Consider the following 26,915-nt stretch of genomic DNA (forward strand, 5'->3'; position numbering starts at 1 on the left):
TATAATATGTATAAATTTATTGATGTAAAAATAAGACCAATGACTGACAGCAAAACTTCTGAAGATTTTACTGTTAAGTTAAGGACTTGCTTGTTCTTTTTGAATGAATTCAGACGATGTTACATATGTGTGCTGTATCAACTTTTCACCTTTTTGAATCTACGATATTTCTGTACTTCAGGAAATGATGTAGTCTTATGAACTACTTCAAACTGATTAAAATTCAGCATCAAACTCGTAAAAAATGTTATAAAAAAAGTTATAAAGAACACAGATTTCAACATAATATTCCCCCATTCAAAGATAAAGTGACAAAATAATCTTGAGTGAGATTCAACTTGTAAATCTATAGAATGAGAATGTTGGTGTTACGACAGAATATTTCTCTTGTTTTTTTTTCTTTGTATGAACCTCATTATGAAAATAAATACACATCTAAACCATAATAGCAAGCATCAGATTATGTGTCAGCTATTACAATGACTTATCTAAGAAAACATTTAAAATCTGAATTAAGATTCACATTTCATAAACTAATGGTCACCATGTTATAACAGTAGGAGTAAAAACAAATTTAAGGACATATGCACCAGAACAAATTGCATTTTAAAGGATACACATACATTAAACAAAACTAATAAAGTAATGAAGTAGTGAGGGTTTGTGGGGACTGAAATTTAAAGTCATTCACTGTAGGTAAAAAATACACAATTGTAATGATGATAAACAATAAATACAAATGATAACAAATGCTCTGCATATATACATAATAAATACATTGGTAATACATTAATAACTGACAGAACATGATAAACAATTGTGTCTTAGTATGAAAATGGCTCATGAATCTCTCAACAAGCGGTAGTTTTTGGACTTGGATGTCAATGAAAACAAAATTCTATTTCACTATAGACAAATGCAGCTTAATTTTGCTGAAATGGTTTTCTTTAAACGCTTTTTTTTAATTCTAGAATCATTATAATACAATTTTTTTGATGAAAAGCTGGAATATATTAACATAATTCATTATAACAACACAACTATCATGCTCTCTACAACCGAACTAGTCTACCGGTAACCATGGTAACAAAGACATTTGCGTAAAAAACATTATTATAAGGTAATGCAAAATTTTTTGAATACAATAATGTTTGTTTATAATAATGAAATATAAATGATTAAAGACTCACATTGTTACAGATATCATTTTTACCAGAAAAAAACAAAAACATTACATGAAAACTTACAATGTCAAAGTCTAAATTCTGTTATAATGCAAAACAGCAGATATGTTTTATAAATAAACAAAGTATATAAATGGTACTAGAACTGGTACTTGTGTTAAGTTTACAATGTTTGTAACATGATAATAAAATTACATATATTCAGTCAACATTATACAGTTTAGGAACATAAGAAATATTTATATTAAATAAAAGATAACTAGGTTTTCAGCCTACAAAAAAAGAAATGAGAACGAATACAGCATAATCAATGATAAACCATCAAATTAAGTAAAGCATGTCTTCAGTTTAATCATGATTTTTGAGCAGATCTGAGATGTTGTCCTTGTAAATAAGCGAGTTGTTCAATATTCCAGTTCTGCAACTACAGGGGACACCTAAAGATAAGGCTCTTAATGTTTTGTAGCATTTAAATGACAAATATCAGATCTAAGTAGCTTGTTTATAATCCTTTCACATCGTATCAATGTACAAATACTTTTATAAACTTTTATATTACATAAATATACATGACATACACATTAAATTAATTTCTGTAGAAGATACATACATGTACACATTGAGTAAATACATAAAAAATGGAATCAATCAATCAAAAAGTCAAGTATAGCTATGTATCAAATAAAAGAACATGACTAAATAAAACTTCACTTAATCTCACACTTTGTTCAAACCTTCCGCATTTCTAAATTATTGTATCTGCCTCCTTTGGCCCCTCCCCCTTTCCGATGCCCCTGTGGGGGGCCTCCATGAGCTGAGTATGGTGGTGGGGGTCCTGAAGGGCCCTAGAAAATTTTTTAAAAAAAATATTAATCAATAGGGGGATTTGCAAAGTGACAAAACTACGAAAGCAATGTCTTATACATTATATATGATAATATTTTAAGTGAAAGTACCTACATATGCTTTGTGTAATCTTAGACTCTACACATGAACAATAAAACATTGTGAACAAATCAAAATAAAATCACCCATATAATCAATTTGTGTGTAACGCCATACAGAAGACAAAAAACCAAAAAAAAATGATTGTATCAAACAAGATGTTGAAATGCCAGAACTATTATTTATTTTAAATTAACTCCCTCCTTTCTTGTATTTTTATAGAACTTAATAAAAAGTGAAGTTGACAAAATGATCAACTTTAGATTTAGAAATTTTAACTTATTCAGCAGGTATCTACTTGATATAATTTATGTCTTTTTCACTTTTTATTCATTATTGAAAGCAGATGAATGGAAAGTGTAAATCTTGGTTTTCCAGAAAAAGGATGCTGCCCCTTTAAAAAAAAAGGTAAAGTAAGCAAAGAAAGGTTCTACCAGGATCTAATTACATATATATATATATATATATATATATATATATATATATATATATATATATATATATAAGAAACCATCTGTAGATAAATACAACTCATGTAAAAAATGTTTTATTCTCTAAACCACTAAAACATGAAAGCAGTACTTCCATAAAATGATGTTCTGATAAAATGTAAATAATATATGGCACCAATTTTGATGCAATGCATACTAATGATGAAATAGTCATCCTACATTAATAATGAAATAATTCAGAGAAATATTCTATCAAATATTGTAATATTGTGTTAAATACAGAGAGGTGGTAATCAGATATTCCTGGTAGAACCTCAGTTTCCCGACCACCAGCATTGCTGTTACTAAGCACCCTATGTTATAATGCTGATTGCCTGTATTTACCAGTACCCTATATCTTGGAGGTTGTAGTTGGCCGCTTTTAAATAAATAATAAAAATAAACAATTACTATCAATTTTCTACCATATACTGACCAAAAAACAAATCTCAAGTCTGAGAAAAGGATTGAATTTTCAGTTCCGTATTTAAATGGAACTTAGGGAATTAATATTCCGTTAAACCTGGTCATGTTATATGATCAACCCCACACATTTTAATATGATATTTGCAACTGGATAAAATGTAGTACCTTATACTTTGTAGACTAGTTTTCATTTGTGTTTTGGATTTTTGAGGACATTGGAACATGTCAAAAGAGTCAACTGTGTCTTAGAAATGCTTTTAACAATCTACATACATAAGCTTTAAAAGACCATGTGAACAATGAAGCAACAGAATTTTACAGTATGTTTCATGAAAGACCAGGGTCTCTTTTCAAACATTTACAATCTTATGGTTATGATGGTCTAAGGAAAAATTCTTACTGGAGATGAATGAACTATTGACACTATATCTGTGAAAGTTTTCCCTGATCGATTGACAGAACAGAATGACAACTCAGATGTTAAATGATGTACATTTAACACAGGTTAAATGGTGTACATTTAACACAGGTTAAATGGTGTACATTTAACACAAACAACAAAGGAAGAAGCACTGATACAAAGTCTGAAGGGAAATGGGAAATAGTTAACAGTACAAGAGGAGGTGTCCAGTGTGTTAAGCGTGCTGAGCTGTGATCTGCTGAGCTGTGATGTATTTCAAAGCTTCTTCTGATTATCTCATGTTTATGACAATGTTATCTCACAGTGTATCAAAATGTTATCTCACAGTGTATCAAAATGTTATCTCACAGTGTATCAAAATAAATGCCAAAAATTAAGATTCTCTTTGATTGCTTTTTCAATCCTAATTTAACATGTTTATCAGTTAATCATTTAAAAATACTCAAATAAAACATCAATTTTTTTTTTCTTTTAGATGAGGTTTGTGGTGAAATGTAGTGCATGAGCAGCAAAGTATAATTAAATATCATTTTTAAAAGAGATAGTAATTCTAATTTTCAAATTATGCCTAAATTGTTTTTAGGACATCCAGTTACACAAACAAACTGTCCAATGTGAGTTTTTAACTTAGACATCAGTTGATCAGCTATAACAAGAAATCCTCAGTCTCTGCCATTCTAACAATCATTTCTACATGCTCCATTTATGTTTTCCATTAAGACAAATTAATAAGTATGTATTTAAACATTCTCCTTTATAGAACTTATCACAAAACCAAAAAAAATCACCAAGAAATCAATATTCAAGTACAATATAAGAGCAGAGCAGTTTTTTCAATTATGTAGATGAATTCCGCTGCCAAAAACGACTAGCGTCATAATCAGGGAATGCAAGGATTTAAAACAAAGACAAATGACGCATCCATAATCAACACTGCTGACTGACATCACAATTTAGTGACGCCATGAATATGTATATGTTTGGCTTTAATTCTACTTGAAATAAGCTTAAACTCTAATTGAATTAAGCTTCAACTCTACACAAAATAAGCCTTACTAGTACAGATATATTAATATGTAGCATAGTGTCTCTGTTTAAAATTCAAGTGCAGAGAAAAATGATTTCAGGAGAAAAACTGGTCAGAGATAATCTTACTGAAAATTTTATCTTTGTCAAGTAGGAATAAATTCCACTTAATAAAATTTACATGTATGCTTAAATTATTAAAAGCAGTTTGCCTTAAATAGGAAAAAAACATAGAAAGCATTAATCTTTTACACTTAGAGGATAACTGAAAGACAAAGTACTAAAAGGATTGACACAAAATAAATAACATTGGACATAGAGGGTCCCCTTGTGAAGTGACAGAATTCAGTGGTTAAGTCTCTGTTTAAAGAAACAACAACACAGGACCCAACAGAACCGGGTTAATCTGAGCTTACAAAGATTCTACATCTCTACATGTGTTACACGTTGAATACACATGGATGCATTACACATTTCTACCTTAATTAGGATAGACATGTATGGCGTCACTACTTGTGGTTATTGTGGGATTATCAACACATAATTTGCCTTTGTTTTTATACTTACACTTAATAAATATCCATGTGCCTCTGGATTCTAAAAGACATTAACAAGCTTTCATCTCTGCTGATATAATGATTTTTACAGTGCGGCCACATTAGTTTTACATCCATTTCCCCTGTGTTTCAATTACACGTACAACCCAAAATAACCAAGGTTAAAGAAAAACTATTTTAAATGCAAAATACCTCACTTAAATTGCTTTTTGATTGCTTGTTTTATATTTTTTGTTTATAAGTCAAACCTGAAAATATGTTATACTGATTTAATGATGTATTAAAAGAAAAGTATGAATTAAATTAATACAGTAAAACTCATTTAGTACGAATAAGGATCTTGCATATTTAGGGATATATATGTATATATATATATAGCAAAGTTTTTTGAGATCCCGGCAAAAGTTTTAACCCATTGCTCATAAAATTTCATGCTTATAATTAACATTGATATAACAAATTTATGGATATAGCTAACAACTTTTGCTTTATGTTGAGGTTAAAAATAACAAAATTTATGTTTTGCGACAAACTTATAAAAATCTCAAATTTTATAATATTGAACTGACTTTATTTTTTGTAAGTATCATTATCTATTTAAAATATAATTCAACAGAAAATTTTAGTGCTTTTAGGTAAGTTTTTTAATTAAAATTTCACTAAGCATAAATTGTAGTCATAGTTGAAGGAAAACAGGTAAAATGCAAATTTGCTACATAAACTTAAATGATTTAATGCATTACAAATATAGCAAATTCACAGATCCCCCAGATTTTGTCATAAACGAGTTTTACTATACTGTATCTACATCCAGATGAACAAAACATTCACTCTTAGTTCCATCCCCCAAGGAAAAAGGTCACTCTTTCTTATCATTCAATGGAACTCATTTTTGGATGCAAGAATTTTACTGTCTTACATTATGAACTAATTATTACCAAGCTCATTTAAATTTTACAGTAAATTTCCAGCATAACCAAACAGTAATGTTAGTAACATCAAACACAGACAGCTGTTCAAATAACAACAGGAACACAAACACCTTCCCTAGTTTTACACCCCCATTGCTTACCTGGGCTCTATACTGTTGATCTGGTTGTCGCCGTCTCCGGCGGAGCGTGTCGGTCAGTTTTACAGCTGGTTTTGCGTTAGGATTGGAGCTTGGTGTATGTATGGCACAGAATTTAATGAAAAGACCCATGAACAAAATAAGACCAATGGCCATCAACATCACAGCCCACCAGTATTCCTGTAAATATTTCCATAACTCTATTAGTATTCCTGAAAATAGTGTCAATATTCCTATTATTCGAACAGAAATAGGATTGCGTTTAATAAAAATCAGTTCTGTCAACATTACAGCACTAGATATCAGTCTGTGCTTAATATCACTCAGGTCTTGATGTTGGTCAACTTCTCTTCACTATAATACATGTATCACTCTGTACATTAATTATACAGTGTTGGACTGACTACAGGTACATCTGTACTTACAATTATCCAGTTTTTGATATTGGTGAGTGTCTCTTCACTAAATATAAGATTTTTTAGCCTTTGTAGTGGCCCCTCATTGTCAACCCCTCGACAACGAGAAAATACATCACAGTAGCCCTGGTAATTATTACAGGGGGAACCTGAAACAGAAATAACAAGGATGCTGTAAAATATTTAAACAATGCTTTGTACTGCAACAATTATTACATGAACTCAATAACTCTTTCTCAGAGACAATTTATTTAATTTCTAGAGTCTTTTGGCTGCCCCTGTATGTGATGTAGTGTGTAATATTCCACACTAACTTCTCCCTGTATGTGATGTAGTGTGTAATATTCCACACTAACTTCTCCCTGTATGTGATGTATTGTGTTATATTCCACACTAACTTCTCCCTGCATGTGATGTAGTGTGTAATATTCCACACTAACTTCTCCCTGCATGTGATGTAGTGTGTAACATTCCACACTAACTTCTCCCTGTATGTGATGTAGTGTGTAATATTCCACACTAACTTCTCCCTGTATGTGATGTAGTGTGTAATATTCCACACTAACTTCTCCCTGTATGTGATGTATTGTGTAATATTCCACACTAACTTCTCCCTGTATATGTATTGTGTAATATTCCACACTAACTTCTCCCTGTATGTGATGTATAGAGTAACAACAAGTTAACTGCCCCTGTTTGTACTGTGTAAAGACCACAGTTACCTGCCCTTGTTTGTTATGTATAAAGACCTGAGTTACCTTCCCTTATTTGTAATGTATTAAGACCACAGTTATATGTCCTTTTCGTATTGTATTAAGACCACATCTACCTTCCCCTATTGATAATATTGAGTACATAGTTACTTGTCCTTGTCTATAATGTATTAAGACCACAGTTACCTGCCCCTGTTCATAATGTATAAAGACCTGAGTTACCTTCCCTTATTTGTAATGTATGAAGACCACAGTTATATGCCCTTTTCATATTGTATTAAGACCACATCTACCTGCCCCTGTTTGTAATATATTAAGTACATAGTTACCTGCCCTTTTTGTAATGTATTAAGACCACAATTACCTTCCCCTTTTTGTAATGTATTTAGACCACAGTTACCTGACCCAGTTCGTAATGTATAAAGTAAGATCCTATTTACCTGCTGGTAGTTTCACTCCTCCGGATGACCCTTTTTTACTGTTCACTTCATCCAACAGAGCCTTAAATTCTGGAGCTGGATCTAAATTCTGATTGGATGCAAAACAAGTTGATGCTGATGTGGTATTTGTTTTTCCTGCAAAATATAATAGCAGTAACTTATAAATTGACCAAAAAATTGTCACAACTAGGAACAACAGGCAGACAGGCCTTGATGGTCAGGTGTCTTGACTTTGATCAACTCAGCCCCACCAGGGACTAGAACTAGACCCCTGAGAAATCAGTTTTTAACTGAAATCAAATATTTTGGTTCATCAACATGTAATTAGTTTCAATGTCACTCCCATGCTTAAGAGTAAAGAAAACCTGATTAAAAATATAAGGAATTTTTAAGATATGGTAAGAGTTGTCATAAATTCTTCTTTGTGTAAAAAAAATATACTTGATTGTCCAGTATTGATTTATATAGTTCCAGTAAATACCAGACACCAAAGATAATTCCAGACTAGTGAACGGTGTGAACTTATTTCAAAGCAAGAAAATCATAAAAAATTAAGGATTAATCCAGAGAGTAGGCAGGTCTGCTGTAATTAGTGAGAACATGTAATATTCAGAACAGTTTCTGTCTTGATTAACTTATAACAACCTACTGGTAGATAACATTGTGTAACTTACTATAATCTAGGTAACAGAGTTACTTACTACAAGCTAGGTAACAGAGTTCCTCTTTCTGTGTTACAGTCAGGTCCCCCTCCTTTGTAATGAAGCATTCCTCCCACTCTCTTGTTTTTCCATTTGTACTGTTAATTCTTAGACATAGGGACCCAGAACAAAACTGGAAAAGAAATATTTCTTACGAAAGACATTGAAAAGCTAATTTTATTTACAGATCCTGTAATAAGAAACCTTGAACTTTTATAAAAGCTATTATTTGAAATCACAAGATAAATGTTTGAACAGAAACAAACTGGTAGGAAATGACATCTGGCATACATCAACACAATTCTTAGAAAGACTATTTATAGTTACTTACCCCTTGAACACACACTTGTGAGAAGTCATTACACAGAGTGAGTTCTGGCTCCCTCACAGACTCTGGACATGTTGCATTAGTCCCAGTGATTAAGAGTTAAGGTAAATATAATCTCTAATATAGGTTACTAAGTGAATGTAGTAAGTATTGCACTTATGTAATTTTGACGTAATAATATACAGAGAGCATTTTTTGTAGTTGGATATAGATTTCCATAAGTGGGACAGGATTTTGGGTTATTTTCATGAATGAAAATATTAAAAATCATGTCTCACAAGTGATATAAATTCCATATTCAACTAAAAAATATTAAATTTCCTTAAAACATTTTCTGTATAATACAGTGTCATTGGCTGTGAGATTAAAGTTGATTGGTTGAGACACCATAGGTAGATTGAAAATTGTAAAATGGAATACAACAACAATTTGGAGAACTTTGGCAGTTTTAGTCTAAGTCAGTATGGTTATGGTTTATTTATTCTCTCTATTTTATAATAAGCAATGGAGTATTACTTTTTTTACAAAGCTGTTTGTAAAGGGAAGGAAAATCTCAAGTTTTATGATTTTTTTTCTTCATACTATGAAAAAATTTCACTTTCATTCAATGGATAAATTACAATATTTCACTGTTGAAAATGTCATTAAAAGGTTAAACCCAGTTTTGTATCGTTTGAAGCATTAGAATAAATTCGATAATTCATTTCCGGACATTTAAAAAGGAATCAGATCAGAATTCTCCATCCACATACATGTAATTGATTATATTTCACAATCTAAGTCAATGATTCACACTTCTGTATATAGTACATAACTAGCTGTACTTTGTTTCCTACAGAAGTCATTTAATACTGTACATTTCTTTTACAAAAAAAAATACCACTGTTCATTTTTTGAAGGTGGATATTTGTAAAAAGGATATTCGCATTGTTGAGCCCTCATACAATCTGTCTTGGCTCGACACTCCCCTCCAGATGTAAAGGCGCACTCAGAACTACAACAAGGACCCTGTGATGGACTACAATTAAACAGAAAGTAGACTACAATTAAACAGAAAGTAGATATATACAATAAGGACCCTGTGATGGACTAAAAATAAACAGAAAGTAGACTACAATTAAACAGAAAGTAGAACTACAATTAAACAGAAAGTAGAACTACAATCAAACAGAAAGTAGACTACAATTAAACAGAAAGTAGATATATACAACAAGGACTCTGTGATGGACTACAATTAAACAGAAAGTAGATAAATACAACAAGGACCCTGTGATGGACTACAATTAAACAGAAAGTAGATATATACAACAAGGACTCTGTGATGGACTACAATTAAACAGAAAGTAGAACTACAATTAAACAGAAAGTAGAACTACAATTAAACAGAAAGTAGACTACAATTAAACAGAAAGTAGATATACACAACAAGGACTCTGTGATGGAATACAATTAAACAGAAAGTAGATAAATACAACAAGGACCCTGTGATGGACTACAATTAAACAGAAAGTAGATATATACAACAAGGACTCTGTGATGAACTACAATTAAACAGAAAGTAGATATATACAACAAGGACTCTGTGATGGAAGTAGATATATACAATAAGGACTCTGTGATGGAAGTAGATATATACAATAAGGACCCTGTGATGGACTACAATTAAACAGAAAGTAGATATATACAACAAGGACTCTGTGATGGACTACAATTAAACAGAAAGTAGAACTACAATTAAACAGAAAGTAGAACTACAATTAAACAGAAAGTAGATAAATACAACAAGGACCCTGTGATGGACTACAATTAAACAGAAAGTAGATATATACAACAAGGACTCTGTGATGGACTACAATTAAACAGAAAGTAGAACTACAATTAAACAGAAAGTAGAACTACAATTAAACAGAAAGTAGACTACAATTAAACAGAAAGTAGATATATACAACAAGGACTCTGTGATGGAATACAATTAAACAGAAAGTAGATAAATACAACAAGGACCCTGTGATGGACTACAATTAAACAGAAAGTAGATATATACAACAAGGACTCTGTGATGGACTACAATTAAACAGAAAGTAGAACTACAATTAAACAGAAAGTAGAACTACAATTAAACAGAAAGTAGATAAATACAACAAGGACCCTGTGATGGACTACAATTAAACAGAAAGTAGATATATACAACAAGGACTCTGTGATGGACTACAATTAAACAGAAAGTAGAACTACAATTAAACAGAAAGTAGAACTACAATTAAACAGAAAGTAGACTACAATTAAACAGAAAGTAGATATATACAACAAGGACTCTGTGATGGAATACAATTAAACAGAAAGTAGATAAATACAACAAGGACCCTGTGATGGACTACAATTAAACAGAAAGTAGATATATACAACAAGGACTCTGTGATGAACTACAATTAAACAGAAAGTAGAACTATAATTAAACAGAAAGTAGAACTACAATTAAACAGAAAGTAGATAAATACAACAAGGTCTCTGTGATGGACTACAATTAAATAAAAAGTAGATAAATACAACAAGGACCCTGTGATGTACTACAATTAAACAGAAAGTAGATATATACAACAAGGACTCTGTGATGGAAGTAGATATATACAATAAGGACTCTGTGATGGAAGTAGATATATACAATAAGGACCCTGTGATGGACTACAATTAAACAGAAAGTAGATATACAATAAGGACTCTCTGATGGACTACAATTAAACAGAAAGTAGATATATACAATAAGGACTCTGTAATGGACTACAATTAAACAGAAAGTAGATATATACAATAAGGACTCTGTGATGGACTACAATTAGACAGAAACTAGATATATACAATAAGGACTCTGTGATGGAAGTAGATATATACAATAAGGACCCTGTGATGGAATACAATTAAACAGAAAGTAGATATATACAACAAGGACTCTCTGATGGACTACAATTAAACAGAAACTAGATATATACAATAAGGACTCTGTGATGGACTACAATTAAACAGAAACTAGATATATACAACAAGGACTCTGTGATGGACTACAATTAAACAGAAAGTAGATATATACAACAAGGTCTCTGTGATGGACTACAATTAAACAGAAAGTAGATATATACAATAAGGACTCTATGATGGACTACAATTAGACAGAAAGTAGATATATACAATAAGGACACTGTGATGGACTACAATTAAACAGAAAGTAGATATACACAACAAGGACCCTGTAATGGACTACAATTTAAACAGAATTCTATGATCACTTTGGTAAGTGAGACAAACTATTTACTTACTACTCATATCATGCATACAAAGAATGACTTAATCAGTTGATTATGAAAACTTTTGATCTTGTCTTGATTGTTATGGTAGTTACTGCTCGGTTGGTCTTGAGGGTACATGTGTATGTGTGTTAGTATTTAACCTGACCTGTAGGCATATTTCCCAATGATGCCAGGTTTGATTTTGAGGGTATATGGGTGCGTGTATCTATATGCATGTATAAGTATGGTATATTACCTGCAGACGTATTTCCGATTGTTGTTGGGGTTGATTTTGAGGGTACATGTGTGTATGTATTAGTGTGGTATGTTACCTGCAGACATATTTCTGATTGTTGTTGGGGTTGATTTTGAGGGTACATGCGTCAGCGTTGGAGTTTCCTGTCCGTCGTGGATTACAGCATTTATCTGTACAGTCTGTATCATACCCACAATCACACTCCTCCCCCTCCTCAACGATTCCATTACCACAGAACGCCATGTTGGACTCTGTAATATATAACACTGATATAACACAGAATGCCATGTTGGACTCTGTAATATATAACACTGATATAACACAGAACGCCATGTTGGACTCTGTAATATATAACACTGATATAACACAGAATGCCATGTTGGACTCTGTAATATATAACACTGATATAACCACAGAACGCCATGTTGGACTCTGTAATATATAACACTGATATAACACAGAATGCCATGTTGGACTCAGTAATATATAACACTAATATAACACAGAATGCCATGTTGGACTCTGTAATATATAACACTGATATAACCACAGAACACCATGTTGGACTCTGTAATATATAACACTGATATAACACAGAAGGCCATGTTGGACTCTGTAATATATAACACTGATATAACCACAGAAGGCCATGTTGGACTCTGTAATATATAACACTGATATAACACAGAAGGCCATGTTGGACTCTGTAATATATAACACTGATATAACACAGAACGCCATGTTGGACTCTGTAATATATAACACTGATATAACACAGAACGCCATGTTGGACTCTGTAATATATAACACTGATATAACACAGAACGCCATGTTGGACTCTGTAATATATAACACTGATATAACACAGAACGCCATGTTGGACTCTGTAATATATAACACTGATATAACCACAGAACGCCATGTTGGACTCTGTAATATATAACACTGATATAACACAGAACGCCATGTTGGACTCTGTAATATATAACACTGATATAACACAGAACGCCATGTTGGACTCTGTAATATATAACACTAATATAACACAGAATGCCATGTTGGACTCTGTAATATATAACACTGATATAACCACAGAAGGCCATGTTGGACTCTGTAATATATAACACTGATATAACACAGAACGCCATGTTGGACTCTGTAATATATAACACGCAATGAGAGAAATTGTTTGTGTAGTACAGAACCACTTTTATGTATTACATTTGTGCAGCTCTGGGTGATGCACCCAATATTTTGGTACTTGTATATCAAAAACTAACCATTTTTAATTACATGTACATTTATGTCAATAATTAACATTTTTTGTTCACATGAATATGTCAACAATTAATTTTTTGTACTTTCATGAAAAAAATATTGACCATCTTGGTACTCATGTACTTACGTGTAAAGCAGTTGACCTTGCCACTTCTCTGGTTCATGACAGCATCAAGGACATAGGTGATGTTGTCACGGCTACACGGGGAGAAGTCGTCGTTATTGCCAAGGTTTCCTTGTGTGGCGCTTGCAAACATGATGTAATTTCCCTGACTAGACGTGGGCTGGGATGTGCCATAAGGGGCACAATACTGACCATCATCGTGCTGATGAAATAAAAACAAAAACATCAATGTATGGGGTTCAATATTCACTGTCATCATGCTGATGGAGGAAAATAAAAGTCATCAACGTACAGGGTGCAATAAATGTCATCAATGTACCAGGTGCAATACACACTGTCTTCATGCTGGTAAAATTAAAAGCTGTGATACAGAGTTACAAGCTTGTTTTTGTTACGTTGTACTTACTGGGGACCCAAAGTTATGTCCCACTTCATGAGCGAAGATTGAGCTGTGACACAGAGCTATACATTTGTTGAAGTTTTGTCATACTTACTGAATACTGTAAACCAACTATTATTATGTTCCCCAAACGGAGTTTGGGAACATATTGTTTTTACTCTGTTTCTTCTTCTTATTATTATTATTATTATTATTCTTTTTTCTTCTTATTTCTTCTCCGGTACTTTTTTGTCCGCGAGTGTTCTCGGAAACTGCTCATCCAATTGAGTTAAAACCTTTTTAGGGTTAATAGGCATTTTATGTAGATTTGCGGAACAAAGGTCATTTTGCGCGCACGTGCGTGCACGTGCGTGCGCATGCAATGGGTAAAATGATCAATATACTTGATATAGCTGTAATTTTTATATTTTTTGGTGAAATGCTTTGATACTCAGAATATAAGGATATATTAAAAGTGTGAACAAGATGACATGGTCAACATGCACATGCATGCGCGTGTGCGCACGCGCAAAGCGTAAAATGACAAATTTACTTGATAATATCGTAACCTTTATACTTTTTGATGAAATGCTTTGATACTCAAAATGTTTATATATATAGAAAGAGTAGACAAGATGACATGGTCATCATGCACATGCATGCATATGCATGCACGTGCGCGCGCGTGCAATGTGTTAAATGACTAATATAATTAATATAGCCGTAATTTTAATATTTTTTTTATGAAAAGCTTTGATATTAAGAATACATAGATATATTAAAAGTGTAGACAAGATGATTTGGCCATCATACACATGCATGCACATGCGCGTGCGTGCAATGTGTTAAATGACCAATATACTTAATATAGCCGTATCTTTTATATTTTTTGATGAAAAGCTTTGATACTATGAATTAACAGACATATTATAAGTGTACACAAAATGGCATGGTCATTATGAACATGCATGCATGTGCGCGTGCGCGCAATGCTAAGATGACCAATATGCTTGATTTAGCCGGAACTTATATTTTTTGATGAAATGTTTTGATACTGAGAATATAAAGATGCACATATAGTATAGACGTGGGATGACATGGTCATCCTGCACATGCATGCACGTGCGAGCGCGTGAAATGCAAAAAATGACCAATATACTTCATTGCCTTATTTAATGAAGCTTACAGGAAAAAAGTCACCAAAAGGGAGTTGGGGAGCGTTTGGGGAACATCTGTAACGGTCCCCGTTACAATTATAACTAGTTCACATTGTTTTTTATTCGCGATTCATGAGTTTAAAATCAATCCACAATAATTAATTTCCACGACTCGGGAAACATTACCTAAAAATACAAAGCAAAATATATGGTTCGCAGTGATTTATATTCACAAGTAAATGTAGGTTGCAAAACTTGCGAATATTTCTCGCACTCGAATAAAAGTTGGTTTACAGTACCCAGTTATGTCCCACTTTGTGAGTGAAGGTGAGCTGTTACACAGAGCTATACGTTTATTGTTGTAGTAATACCTACATGTATGTTTGTTGTATTAATATATACTTACTGGAGAACCAAAGTTGTGTCCCACTTCATGAGTGAAGGTGAGCTGTGACACAGAGCTATACATTTGTTGTAGTAATGTAATACTTACTGGAGAACCAAAGTTATGTCCCACTTCATGAGTGAAGATGAGCTGTGACACAGAGCTATACATTTGGTGTAGTAATGTAATACTTACTGGAGAACCAAAGTTATGTCCCACTTCATGAGTGAAGGTGAGCTGTGACACAGAGCTATACATTTGTTGTTGTAATGTAATACTTACTGGAGAACCAAAGTTATGCCCCACTTCATGTGCGAAGGTTAGCTGTGATACCCGGGGAGCCACGCGTTTGTTGTAGTTGATGATGGTGACGATTCCAGTGTTCAGACTTTTCTGGATTTGCTGGTTCCCCTCCGTGTAAGATTTGTATTTCTCACATATGCCCCCTGCTGATGCTAAAAATACACATCATCAGGTTACTCAATTTCATTGAAATGATAAATTTGATAAAAACTGTACATCAATTAAGTAAGTGTTTCAAGTTAAGTAAACAATGAAATATGGTGTAAATCAAGACTTGCACTTCAGTAAAACCGAAAACCAACTATTATTCGCGCCAACTTTTATTCGCAATTCATTAGTTTGAAATCAATCTGCGACGATTAATTTTCACGACTAAGGAAAAATTCTCTACAAATACAAAGCAAAATAAATGGTTCGCGGCGATTAAAATTCACGAGATAAAGTAGGTTGCAAAAATATTTTCACACGCAAATAAAAGTTGGTTTACGGTACTTTAGGGTAACATCCTCATTGCACACTTCAATATTACTTTTAGGCCAACATTTTTTTATTAAATGATTTAAGGGAATTTTTTTTTAAAAATTGGGTGGGGGGGGGGGGGATAAATAAAAATAAAAATAAAATTCCATATTTTACGCAGTCGACTAAAAAAATAAAAATAAAATTGGAAAAGGTGTTTGATTTTTTTATTTTCAATTACTCGATAAAAATTGCCATTTATACGGCGTGGAGCTTAAAATATGATAACTGCAACACAATAATTGTAGTAGACTTTTAAACCCTTGTTAGAAATGGGGGAAATCTGAGGAATTTCTTATCAAAATATTCATCATGACCACAACAAGATGACCAAAGAAAAAAAAGTTTACAAAGAGAACCTCACTACGCTCAAAGTACTGAAAAAAATCATGAACCAACAAATCAAAAATGGAAAATATAGTTTTATAAAGAGAATCTCAATAAGTATAAAACTCAGAATCATGATTTAAACCTGTATTATACAAAACAGCATATGTTTATGCATATTAAAAACTTCTGAAAGCTTGAAAGTATTAACAAATTAAATACCGTTTCGTTTGCAGTGTCTGTTTATATCTATTCTAAAACTATTTAACACAACACGAATTCCCAGTCTGTACAGTGCTGCAAATGATCTTTTTAAAATGTTAGACCTACAAGTTTGAAAACGTTTCTTGCATCAGGGACCTATATATACTAGTAGTAGTATATAGGTCCCTGCTTGCATATACATGCAAGTTAGATACATCACATTTTATTCTTCACAAAATTCAAACGTCTATTTTCGATTTCCATTCTTTTACCACGTTCATCAAAGGTATCAAAATTGTAACAGTGAACTACTGTATCCGGTACCCACAGCGATAGTGACAGTTCTGTCATCATATCCTCTACCGAGTAAACTTATGCTGATCATTTCTTTAATTTCTTTTTAACTCCAACTTAACTTCTTCAACGGACATACTCTAATTTATTTTCCTGTTAGCTATGGTTGACTTGGAAAAACTATCGTGTATAAGGACAAAGTATTCTCAACTTTTGGAAAACTTGACATTTCTGCATCCATGTTGGCACGTTTTATACACTTCCGAAACAGTTGATAACAAACGTAAATTGATTGGATGATAACAATGGCTTTCAATAAAGCAGCCAATCAGAATTACCGACTTATTTGCATATTATTTTATTTTCTTAGTGCACTTGCATTGACGATCAGCGGGAAATTCAAAAATAAAAGCAACAACAGGGACTTTTAGTTTTATTTAGTTTTAGCTAAAATTGCAGTCGGCGCTCCCGTAAATCATTTTATTAAAAAAGTTGGCCTTAGATTAAAAATGGGGAGAGGCTACTCGACACCAGAACAAAGAACACATTTTTCTGTTACGTCCTGTGGATTTTCACTCAATCCAACAGACTCTTTTTCTTGTAATTTTTTTGGAATTATTTTTTATGAATTGTTTTGAATTCACAACTAGCAATTCTTATGTTTCGTCACAAACAATAACAGTTTAAGGATATGGCTAAAGGTTTTAGGAAATAAATTTGAAAATGGGTTACTTGATTGACTATTTAAGAGATATATTCCAAAATTTTATGGGTTACTTCATTGATCATTTATAAGATAAGAATTTATGAATATTCCAAATTTTTATGCTTTATTTGATTGATTATTCATAAGGTATACATTTCCTACATAGTTTACTTGATTGATTATTCATAAGGTATACATTTCCTACATAGTTTACTCAATTGATTATTCATAAGGTATACATTTCCTACATAGTTTACTCGATTGATTATTCATAAGGTATACATTTTCTATGTAGTTTACTCGATTGATTATTCCTAAGGTATACATTTCCTACATAGTTTACTTGATTGATTATTCATAAGGTATACATTTCCTACACAGTTTAATCGATTGATTATTCATAAGGTATACATTTCCTACATAGTTTACTCAATTGATTATTCATAAGGCATACGTTTCCTACGTAGTTTACTTGATTGATTATTCATAAGGTATACATTTCCTACGTAGTTTACTTGATTTGATATACAATGCACAAGTTACTGGATACACATTAAAAAATTACAATCACCTTTCGAGTAATTTCCTCAAATCTATGTATTTATAGGGTTTTAACTTTATAATACACTTGTATTGACAACAAAATTAATCAAGATGCTATCTCGAGTTTTAATATAGAACATATTCATAATTACATATCATTGTTACCATAATTATAAATAAGCATGTACAATCTAAATTGTAAAAATTACAGATTGAATTTCTTGAATGTGTACAATACTTACCAGCTGAAATAGAAATCCAAATTTTTACTAATTTTTAATGGAATTAAAAACAAAAAAAAAAGGAAAAATCTTTACAAATCACACAGTTGCTAACCTATTTCCCTCCATGAGCAGAAAAATTAAAGAAAATGCAAATTTTTCGGCAATGAACATCCTTTCCAAGTTTGTAATTAAGAAAACCTACATCCTATAACCACTGGAGTTTATATATAAATATAAACTATATAGTATATATCTTACCTGAGGGGGACCCAACCCAGGCCAGGCCCAGTGTACCATGTGAAAAGTCCCGATACGTGAAGATATACGCCAGACAAAATGCGTCGTGATTGGTCAGGGAGTTCAGGTTCAGGAAGTTACTCACGTCAATGTTGGGTTGACAGAATGCTGTCTTCTCAAGAACATTTCCACACTTTTCTGTCTCATCTGTCATAATCTGTAACAAAAATCACACATCTTGTCTTAAAAACCTAAATATCAATGTACAGATGTTAAAGCTTAAAGGTGCTTAAACACAGATTTGAACTTAATATTTTCTCAAATTTTCTGTATATCACGACTTAGATATTGCAATAGCATTTCACAAGAAAATATAATTAAAAACTTATTTTATCTGGAAATTATTGGAAGTACGAATTCCGGGACGCGTTTGATTAACACATCTTTGCACTTACACAAATTTTAACTTTATCCTCGATATTTAAGAAAAGAAGCGATTTTGTTATGTAATAATGAAAAAATATTACATCTAAAATCCAGAAAATTCAGAGTAGAAATGTTCAAAAGCAAATCCAAATCACCAGTATTGTCAGTACGTGCTCTGTGATGTGTATAGAGTTTAAAAAATTGAACACACCCATGAAACATCAAGTGTTTTTGTAAACAGGGCACGAGCTCTGTTATTGTTAAGGTTTACGATTCACCAGGTGTGTTCAATTTTTAAACTCTGCACACTCCAATGAGCACGGACTTACAATACTGTGAGTGGGTTTTGCTTTCGAACATTTCTACTCTGAATTTTCTGGGTTATAGTTTTAATATTTTTCATTAATACACAAAAAAATTGCCACTTGAGAAAATATTAACTTCGAATCTGTGTCCAAGCACCTTTAACAATTCAATACTACTCCTTGTGAACAACATGTCTCATTATCTTTAACAAAAATAGCACGCCTCGTCTTAAAGATCCAAACATTAGTGCATGTATGGAATCCAATACTGGGAACCAACTTTTATTTGCGAGTGATAAATATCCATGAGTTCAACCATACTCATTGTGAATATTCTTTGCCATGAACCAATTTACGTTGAAAATTTCTCCTATCACAAAAATTAATAGTCACTAATAGTTTTCAAACTGACATAGGACAAATAAAAATTGTCGTTAATAATACTTAGTAGTTGTTTTAGGGTAACAATACACAAGTACTAAAATCAGCACAAAACTTTTTGAAATTAAACATAAATAAAATGCAAGATGAATGAATATTCTAGAGATTGGCTTGGGGTGTACTGTATATGCTCTTTAGATAAACTGACTTCTTTCCCTCTAGAGGAATTCAAATCATGAATGAGCAAATCTGTTTCAGTCAGAATACAAAATAAAACAGAAACAGTAGATAATTTATGAAACATACAAAATTTTAGAAAGAATCACAATACCAGTGTACAAGTGTTAAAGAGATGATGATCTTGCATTTCTGTGGCTTGTAGCAAAAACGAGAAAGGTAACAATAAGACTTGCAAACAAAGAGATGACATGTACTCACCGTGGTTCGCTGAATCTGGAACTGGACGCCCTGAAAACACGGTGACTGTCCATTGAGGGGGGAGAATTTTGTTCGACCATAAATATCATTGATAGCAGCAACATGACTGGCAAAGAAGGAGAGAATTTCATCTCTGGCTGCGATCTCATTCTGAAATTAAATTCTCACCATAGTCAAAACAACACTAACACCATCATAAAACACATGTAGGAATTTAGGCTGGACTGAGGACATCGACCTGGACAGCTCAGTGGTTAGAGCACCTGACTAGTAATACAGGGGTCCCGGGTTCGATTCCCGATCCAGCCACGTTTTTCATTAATTTATATATGTATTTATGAATTTTCAATGTATGTTTACTCATTCCTCCTTTCTTACATAATAGTCTTAAAGTTAAAATACCAAAATAAATACACCTATACATATTATATATAGCTGTCAGTGTTAAAAATTTAATCAGAGTGTAAACTCATAGTTTAGTGACAGACAAACTGACAATTTTAATGACAACATCATACAATAAGCTGTTTATAACATTATTTTATTTACACTTATACATTACCCTGGAAATTAATCCTGCTTTTTTATCTTAACTTACACCATTCAGGTCTGATTTGAATTTGTTGAACAGGATTGGGTCTGACCTCATATAGAGGATACAGGTGTTCTGGGACCCGATACTACAGCTGGCTGTGGCTCGACGCTGTCGGTTATTGTAAGAATTGCTCTCCGCAGAGTATTTATTGTGTCTGACGGATTCCTTATAACTAAAATAGGACTGAAGAAAAAAAGAAGGACAAATTATCTTCACTGAACCAGGCATTTCATCTTTTTCAATACAGCAAAAAATTATTTTAGTTACTTCTCCATGATGAACTGTCTAATCATGTGATGTAACTATTTATAGACTACTCACTCTTTTCTGTCATATGTTGACCTCCGCCTCTGTCCGACTATTTATAGACTATTCTATTTATAGACTATTCTATTTATAGACTATTCTATTTATATACTACTCACTCTTTTCTGTCGTATGTTGACCTCCGCCTCTGTCTGACTATTTATAGACTATTCTATTTATAGACTATTCTATTTATAGACTACTCACTCTTTTCTGTCGTATGTTGACCTCCGCCTCTGTCTGACTATTTATAGACTATTCTACTTATAGACTATTCTATTTATATACTACTCACTCTTTTCTGTCGTATGTTGACCTCCGCCTCTGTTTGGTGGACCATCCAGTCCCGATATTTATCAAACGCACACTGCGCTGCTTCAGAGTCGGCTTCACGTTTGTGTCTGTCAGAGAAAGTATGTCAATAATAAAGAAACATAAAACAAGGTGAACAGCCTTCTTATTCTTGTCTTTAGAGAATTTTTATGGAAATAAAGAAAAGATGCCTCAAAATAAACAGTATTATTATAATATTCTTATAATATTTGTACCTGCAATGAGGTAGCTCTCTCTCCAGTTTTTTTTTCTGATTTTACATTGGAGAGGGCTACATTACTGCAGCTAGAATCTCCATTTTTAATAACTATTTAAGAGAATCTGTCTTGGGTTTTTTTTTGGCATTACGAAGTACAGAGAAGCATGTTCATATGTAAATAAGAACGAATAAATATATCTGTTAATATAGAAGAGAATACTGTTTATCTTTATACATATTAATAACAGAGTGGTATGATAATTACCTATATGTGTACATCTTTATATATAACACAATGATATGATAATTACCTATATGTGTACATCTTTATATATAACAGAGTGGTATGATAATTACCTATATGTGTACATCTTTATATATAACACAGTGATATGATAATTACCTATATGTGTACATCTTTATATATAACAGAGTGGTATGATAATTACCTATATGTGTACATCTTTATATATAACACAGTGATATGATAATTACCTATATGGGTCTATATTAAGGTGTTCTTCTTTATATATAACAGAGTGGTATGGTAATTTTTGTGCCTCATTAAGGCCGTAAAATCTGTACGCCGGCTCAATGTGGTACAACGTGTCACCCAGAACATGAATCGTACCCCGGAAAATCCCCAGAATGACCGCTCCATGGACACTGCTCCCAGGCTCACCTGAAAAAAATAAAGGGGTGGAACCAAATATTTTACAAAATGCAGTGTAATAGAAAGTCATCTATAAGAAGAAAAGTAGTGTCAGCTCTTATAGGATTCATACATATTGTATACTTAAGCACTGGATGGTAGATGAATCTCATTGACAAGCACTTGATACAGATATCAACTGTAGCCTTAATTAACCAGAAGACTCTGGGGAGACTGTAGCTCAATGTACTAATAATATATGATCTTCCTTTGAATGGGGGCAAATCTCTGGCATTAATAATCAGGTATTGACTACAGCATTAAATTCGACCAAAAGTGTCACAACAAACAATCAATCAATCAATCAATAGACCAAAAGTCTATTGGGTCAGCGTACTTATATGGGTTTGTACTAATAAAAGATGCATATTGACAGGTAACAGTATGTGTTCCTTCTGGTTTGTTTATGGATTTAAAGACAAACAACCAGCTAGACTGACAGAAAATTAGAAGAAAGACACTTTACCATCACATATGTTCCTCCATCTTTCACCAGAAGAGCTAAAAACTTTTCATAAAAGGTTAAATTTTGAATTTTCTTAAAAGATTTTAATTGTTAATTTTTTTTTTTATCTAATGGTTTACAGTTAATATGACTTACCCCTAACTGACCCCTCGTATATTATAGATAGATCCACTGGATCCTCCGTCCCATTGTTGTGGGTGGATCTAAAGTTTTTGGTAAAAACAGAGGTGGACGGCTTCAAATCTAAATGGAAATCTCTGGAAAAAGAGTGAAAGAAAAATAAAGTCTGTAATTTAAGTACCGTATATACTCACCTATAAGTCAGTTTTTTGGGAGTTAAACTTTTGTCCAAAACTCTTTATCCGACTTATATGTGAGTTATAAAAAGACTGGTATTAAAGGGTCAATCCTTCTAATTTAAGCTTAAAAAAGAAAACCAACTTGAAGGTCTGGTGTGTTTTAATCTTTGATTGATTTAAATACATCCACAACATAAAGACATGATGATTGCAGACAAGTGCACTCACATTTATTAAATGCAATAATTAACTATAAAGAGGAAATAACATGTCAAGTTACCTATTGTGAGCTTTAAATTTCAGCTCCAACTTCTTGTTTTGTGTTGACCTTTTTGCCCTCAGATGTTTGTTGTGGAGATCCTGTGTATCGTAACTCAATTCCTCATAATGTTTAATGTAATCGTCTAGTGATCTCAATTCTACAAACATACATATATAAATAAATATGCAGTCTTTAATGTAATAATCTGACTATCTAAATTCTATAATCAAAAAGATATTTTTATGTTTAATTCAATCATCATGATCATCTATTAAATTGTAAAAACAAAAAAAACATCATGTCCAAATTTATAAACTCATAAAGACACAAGTTTTTAAACATATCAAATGAAAAGAAAATCTAAAATCTAAATGATTTCCTGAGAAAATGCAAATGAGACTCACAAACTGACTACACCCTAATTCTGTCTGTAAATTAAATGATCATAATCATGACAATCAACTAATACAATGACTACCCCCTTATCTGCATGTACATTAGATGATCATAATCGACTCACACTAACTACCCCCTAATTCTGTCTGTTAATTAAATTATTGATAATTGACTAACAAACTGACTACTCCCTCATCCTGCCTGTACTTTGAATGATCATAATCAACTAACAAACTGATTCCCCACTAATCTTGTCTTAATTTTGAATGATCCCCACCTATTGAGAGAATCCCAGTCTAGAGATCCTGGGATTCAAATCCTTGTCTGTTCTATAATATTTTCTCCTTTCCTGTTACATTTAGGAGTTTGTGATATATTTATCCTTTAAGCCATTTCAAGCCAAGCACTATATAACTAGACGAAAGAAAATATGACAGACCAGAACAGGGTTTGAACCTGAACCCCCTGAATTCTAGACAAGGGTCCTACTTATTGAGCTTTCTGGGTAATGGTGAACAAACCAGTGTCTTGTGATTACATACAAACAGCTGGCTTCAAATGGAAACAGTCCTAGTTGCAAAGAGCATTCATACCTTTCCTTACTACTATATAGTGTGTGAAATTAACAATAGATAAACGAAAACCTGCATCCTATCTGTATTTTAAAATTGTTTAGTCTTCAGGGTGAACACAGCCATTGAGTCAGTTATAGTTTCTTCCTAATATTTCTCATATGAGTCAGAGTTATGAAACAATTATTTTTATATCAATGTCAGTGTATGATGTACCTGGGCCTTATCTCATTTGTTTACAAACAATCAACCTATTCAAAGAGTGCTCTGCCCCCCCCCCCCCCCCCCCACTGGAAAAAAGGAGAGACAGGGAAATCAGACAATTGAGAGTGTGACTAAAATGGATAGCAAAACCCGGACCGGACTGGGAATTTCGAAACTGAAAACCGGGTTTTTGCCAATTACTCACATAATACTTAATTCTTCATCATGAAATTTACAGATGTAATTTAATACAACAAAATTTGTCTTTGCTGAGAGTTTTAACTCCAGATTTCATGTTTTTTAGTGATTATTAACGATTGACATTTTCCTGGTGACTAAAATGGGTAGTAAACCCGGTTTATTCATTTTTGTGATTTAAAGCAAATTGCACGCAGAAAATGGGATTCCTTAAGTTTGTGTCTTATAATTGTTTATTAACTTTAAGAACTTAAATATTACAACCATTGCAAAAATAAATATTGATAATTAAAATAATCGCCAATTTTTTAATATACCTGGGACATGACAAAACAGGACAAGTTTTCCCGGGGCAAACTGGAATATTCCGAAATATTGCCATCAGATAACCGAGTGCAGAGAAAAGAATGTAGAATTTATTATGATGTTAACCTGTACATAAGGCCAAATAAAAAAATATGCATGGTTCCGGTTTCCAGACCGTCCCTATTTTATACCCCTGACCCTAAACTTTTTTCGGCAATTTTCATATTTTTCCAGAATTTTATTTGTGTTTTTATTATTTTTGATTTAAAAAAAATGTTTGATATTTATAACTAGGGTGCCCCCTACCAATGTTGACTAATATATTATCACACCACATCTAAATGCCATTTGCAAAGCAGTGATAGAAAATCATTTTGTAAAAAAAAAAAAAATCCCTACCTACCTACCCTAATTTTTTTGGAGGTGTAACCAGAACCACACATCTTTTTTTGTTTGGCCTAAACAAAAAAAATATACAAATGGAAATAAAAATGAAAAATACACCCCAAAAAATCTTGATTTTTTTTTTCAAATACAAATACTTAATATGGTGTTGTTGATTATCTTTACGAATATTGACAAAATAAAGACTGTACACTGTACAGCTACATGTAGCTTGGTATTCAGTTATATGATCATGTGTTTAATTTAATTATTAATAAGATTGATGATTAACATATTACCAGTAAATTTGATAAAATCTGCGAAGTTGGCTAATTCACGGGTATTAAGTTGGAGTTATGGTTTTAAAAAAACATAATTCGGAAATGTGAGGTTTGTCCCAGGTAAACGTATCCGGTTTTGGTCAGTCCGGGTATTCAAAAAATGCATTTATTTTCAACAATCGGTATATATTTATAAAATGGTCATAATTTGTTGGTATTTTAAGTTAATTTTCATCGGTCCAACACACAAAACTGCAATTATTTCATCAATATTAAGTACAAAACACCAAAATATGTAACCAGGTTTACTACCCATTTTAGTCACTGGGATAATGATGATCGGTGATAATAATTGAAAAAAAGTAATATTTGGATTTGAAATTCTCAGCGAAGGTATATTGTGTTGTAATAAATTACATCTGTAAGTTTCATGACAAATAAACGAGTATTTACCAGTAATTGGCAAAAACCCGGTTTTCAGTTTCGAAATTCCCGGCCCTGCCCGGGTTTTGCAACCCATTTTAGTCACATTCCCCAATTGAACATTAAAAATGTCCAGGAGAAGTTAACTTTACTGTAATTCTTCAACATAATATGGTAATGGTATGTACTGTATTCATTCACCAATATAGGACAACCACAGTAAATATTTATACACAAGCTTTATAAAATTTATTGATAATTTATGAGCGTCCATATTCCTTAATATGTGCCATTTTCACAAAACATACAAACGATACCCGCCCGTCTGTGACGGCACACCCCGCCCGGCTATCAGCTGACAAAACACAGGTCACGAACTTACCCGCCAAACTAAGCGCCAGGTGGACAAAGACAAACACAAAACCCTGTAATATCCGCATTCTGTAGTTCACTCCCTGAGCGAAGGAAAAACAGCAGATTCTCCTCAAACTTAAA

The 26,915-nt window shown here is 32.5% G+C and overlaps 1 protein-coding gene across 1 annotated transcript; it reads right to left on the reverse strand.

The window, feature by feature from the left end:
* LOC133199297 (disintegrin and metalloproteinase domain-containing protein 10-like) lies at positions 1-26,915 on the reverse strand. Its single transcript, XM_061335123.1, has 18 exons — positions 26,803-26,915; positions 23,675-23,813; positions 23,231-23,352; positions 22,413-22,599; positions 21,681-21,786; positions 21,083-21,262; positions 20,485-20,634; positions 18,956-19,151; positions 15,860-16,032; positions 13,660-13,858; positions 12,331-12,505; positions 9,640-9,735; positions 8,721-8,805; positions 8,390-8,522; positions 7,689-7,823; positions 6,545-6,684; positions 6,123-6,299; positions 1-2,029 (listed from the first exon to the last, which is right to left on the reverse strand). The coding sequence occupies exons 1-18, from the start codon at positions 26,858-26,860 to the stop codon at positions 1,913-1,915; spliced, it is 2,568 nt and encodes an 855-aa protein (XP_061191107.1). The 5' UTR covers positions 26,861-26,915; the 3' UTR covers positions 1-1,912.

The sequence above is a fragment of the Saccostrea echinata genome, unplaced genomic scaffold (assembly GCF_033153115.1).
Source record: "Saccostrea echinata isolate AGI-Se365-2 ecotype Australia unplaced genomic scaffold, CSIRO_AGI_Sech_v1 ptg000033l, whole genome shotgun sequence".
In the NCBI taxonomy this organism is placed as follows: domain Eukaryota; kingdom Metazoa; phylum Mollusca; class Bivalvia; order Ostreida; family Ostreidae; genus Saccostrea; species Saccostrea echinata.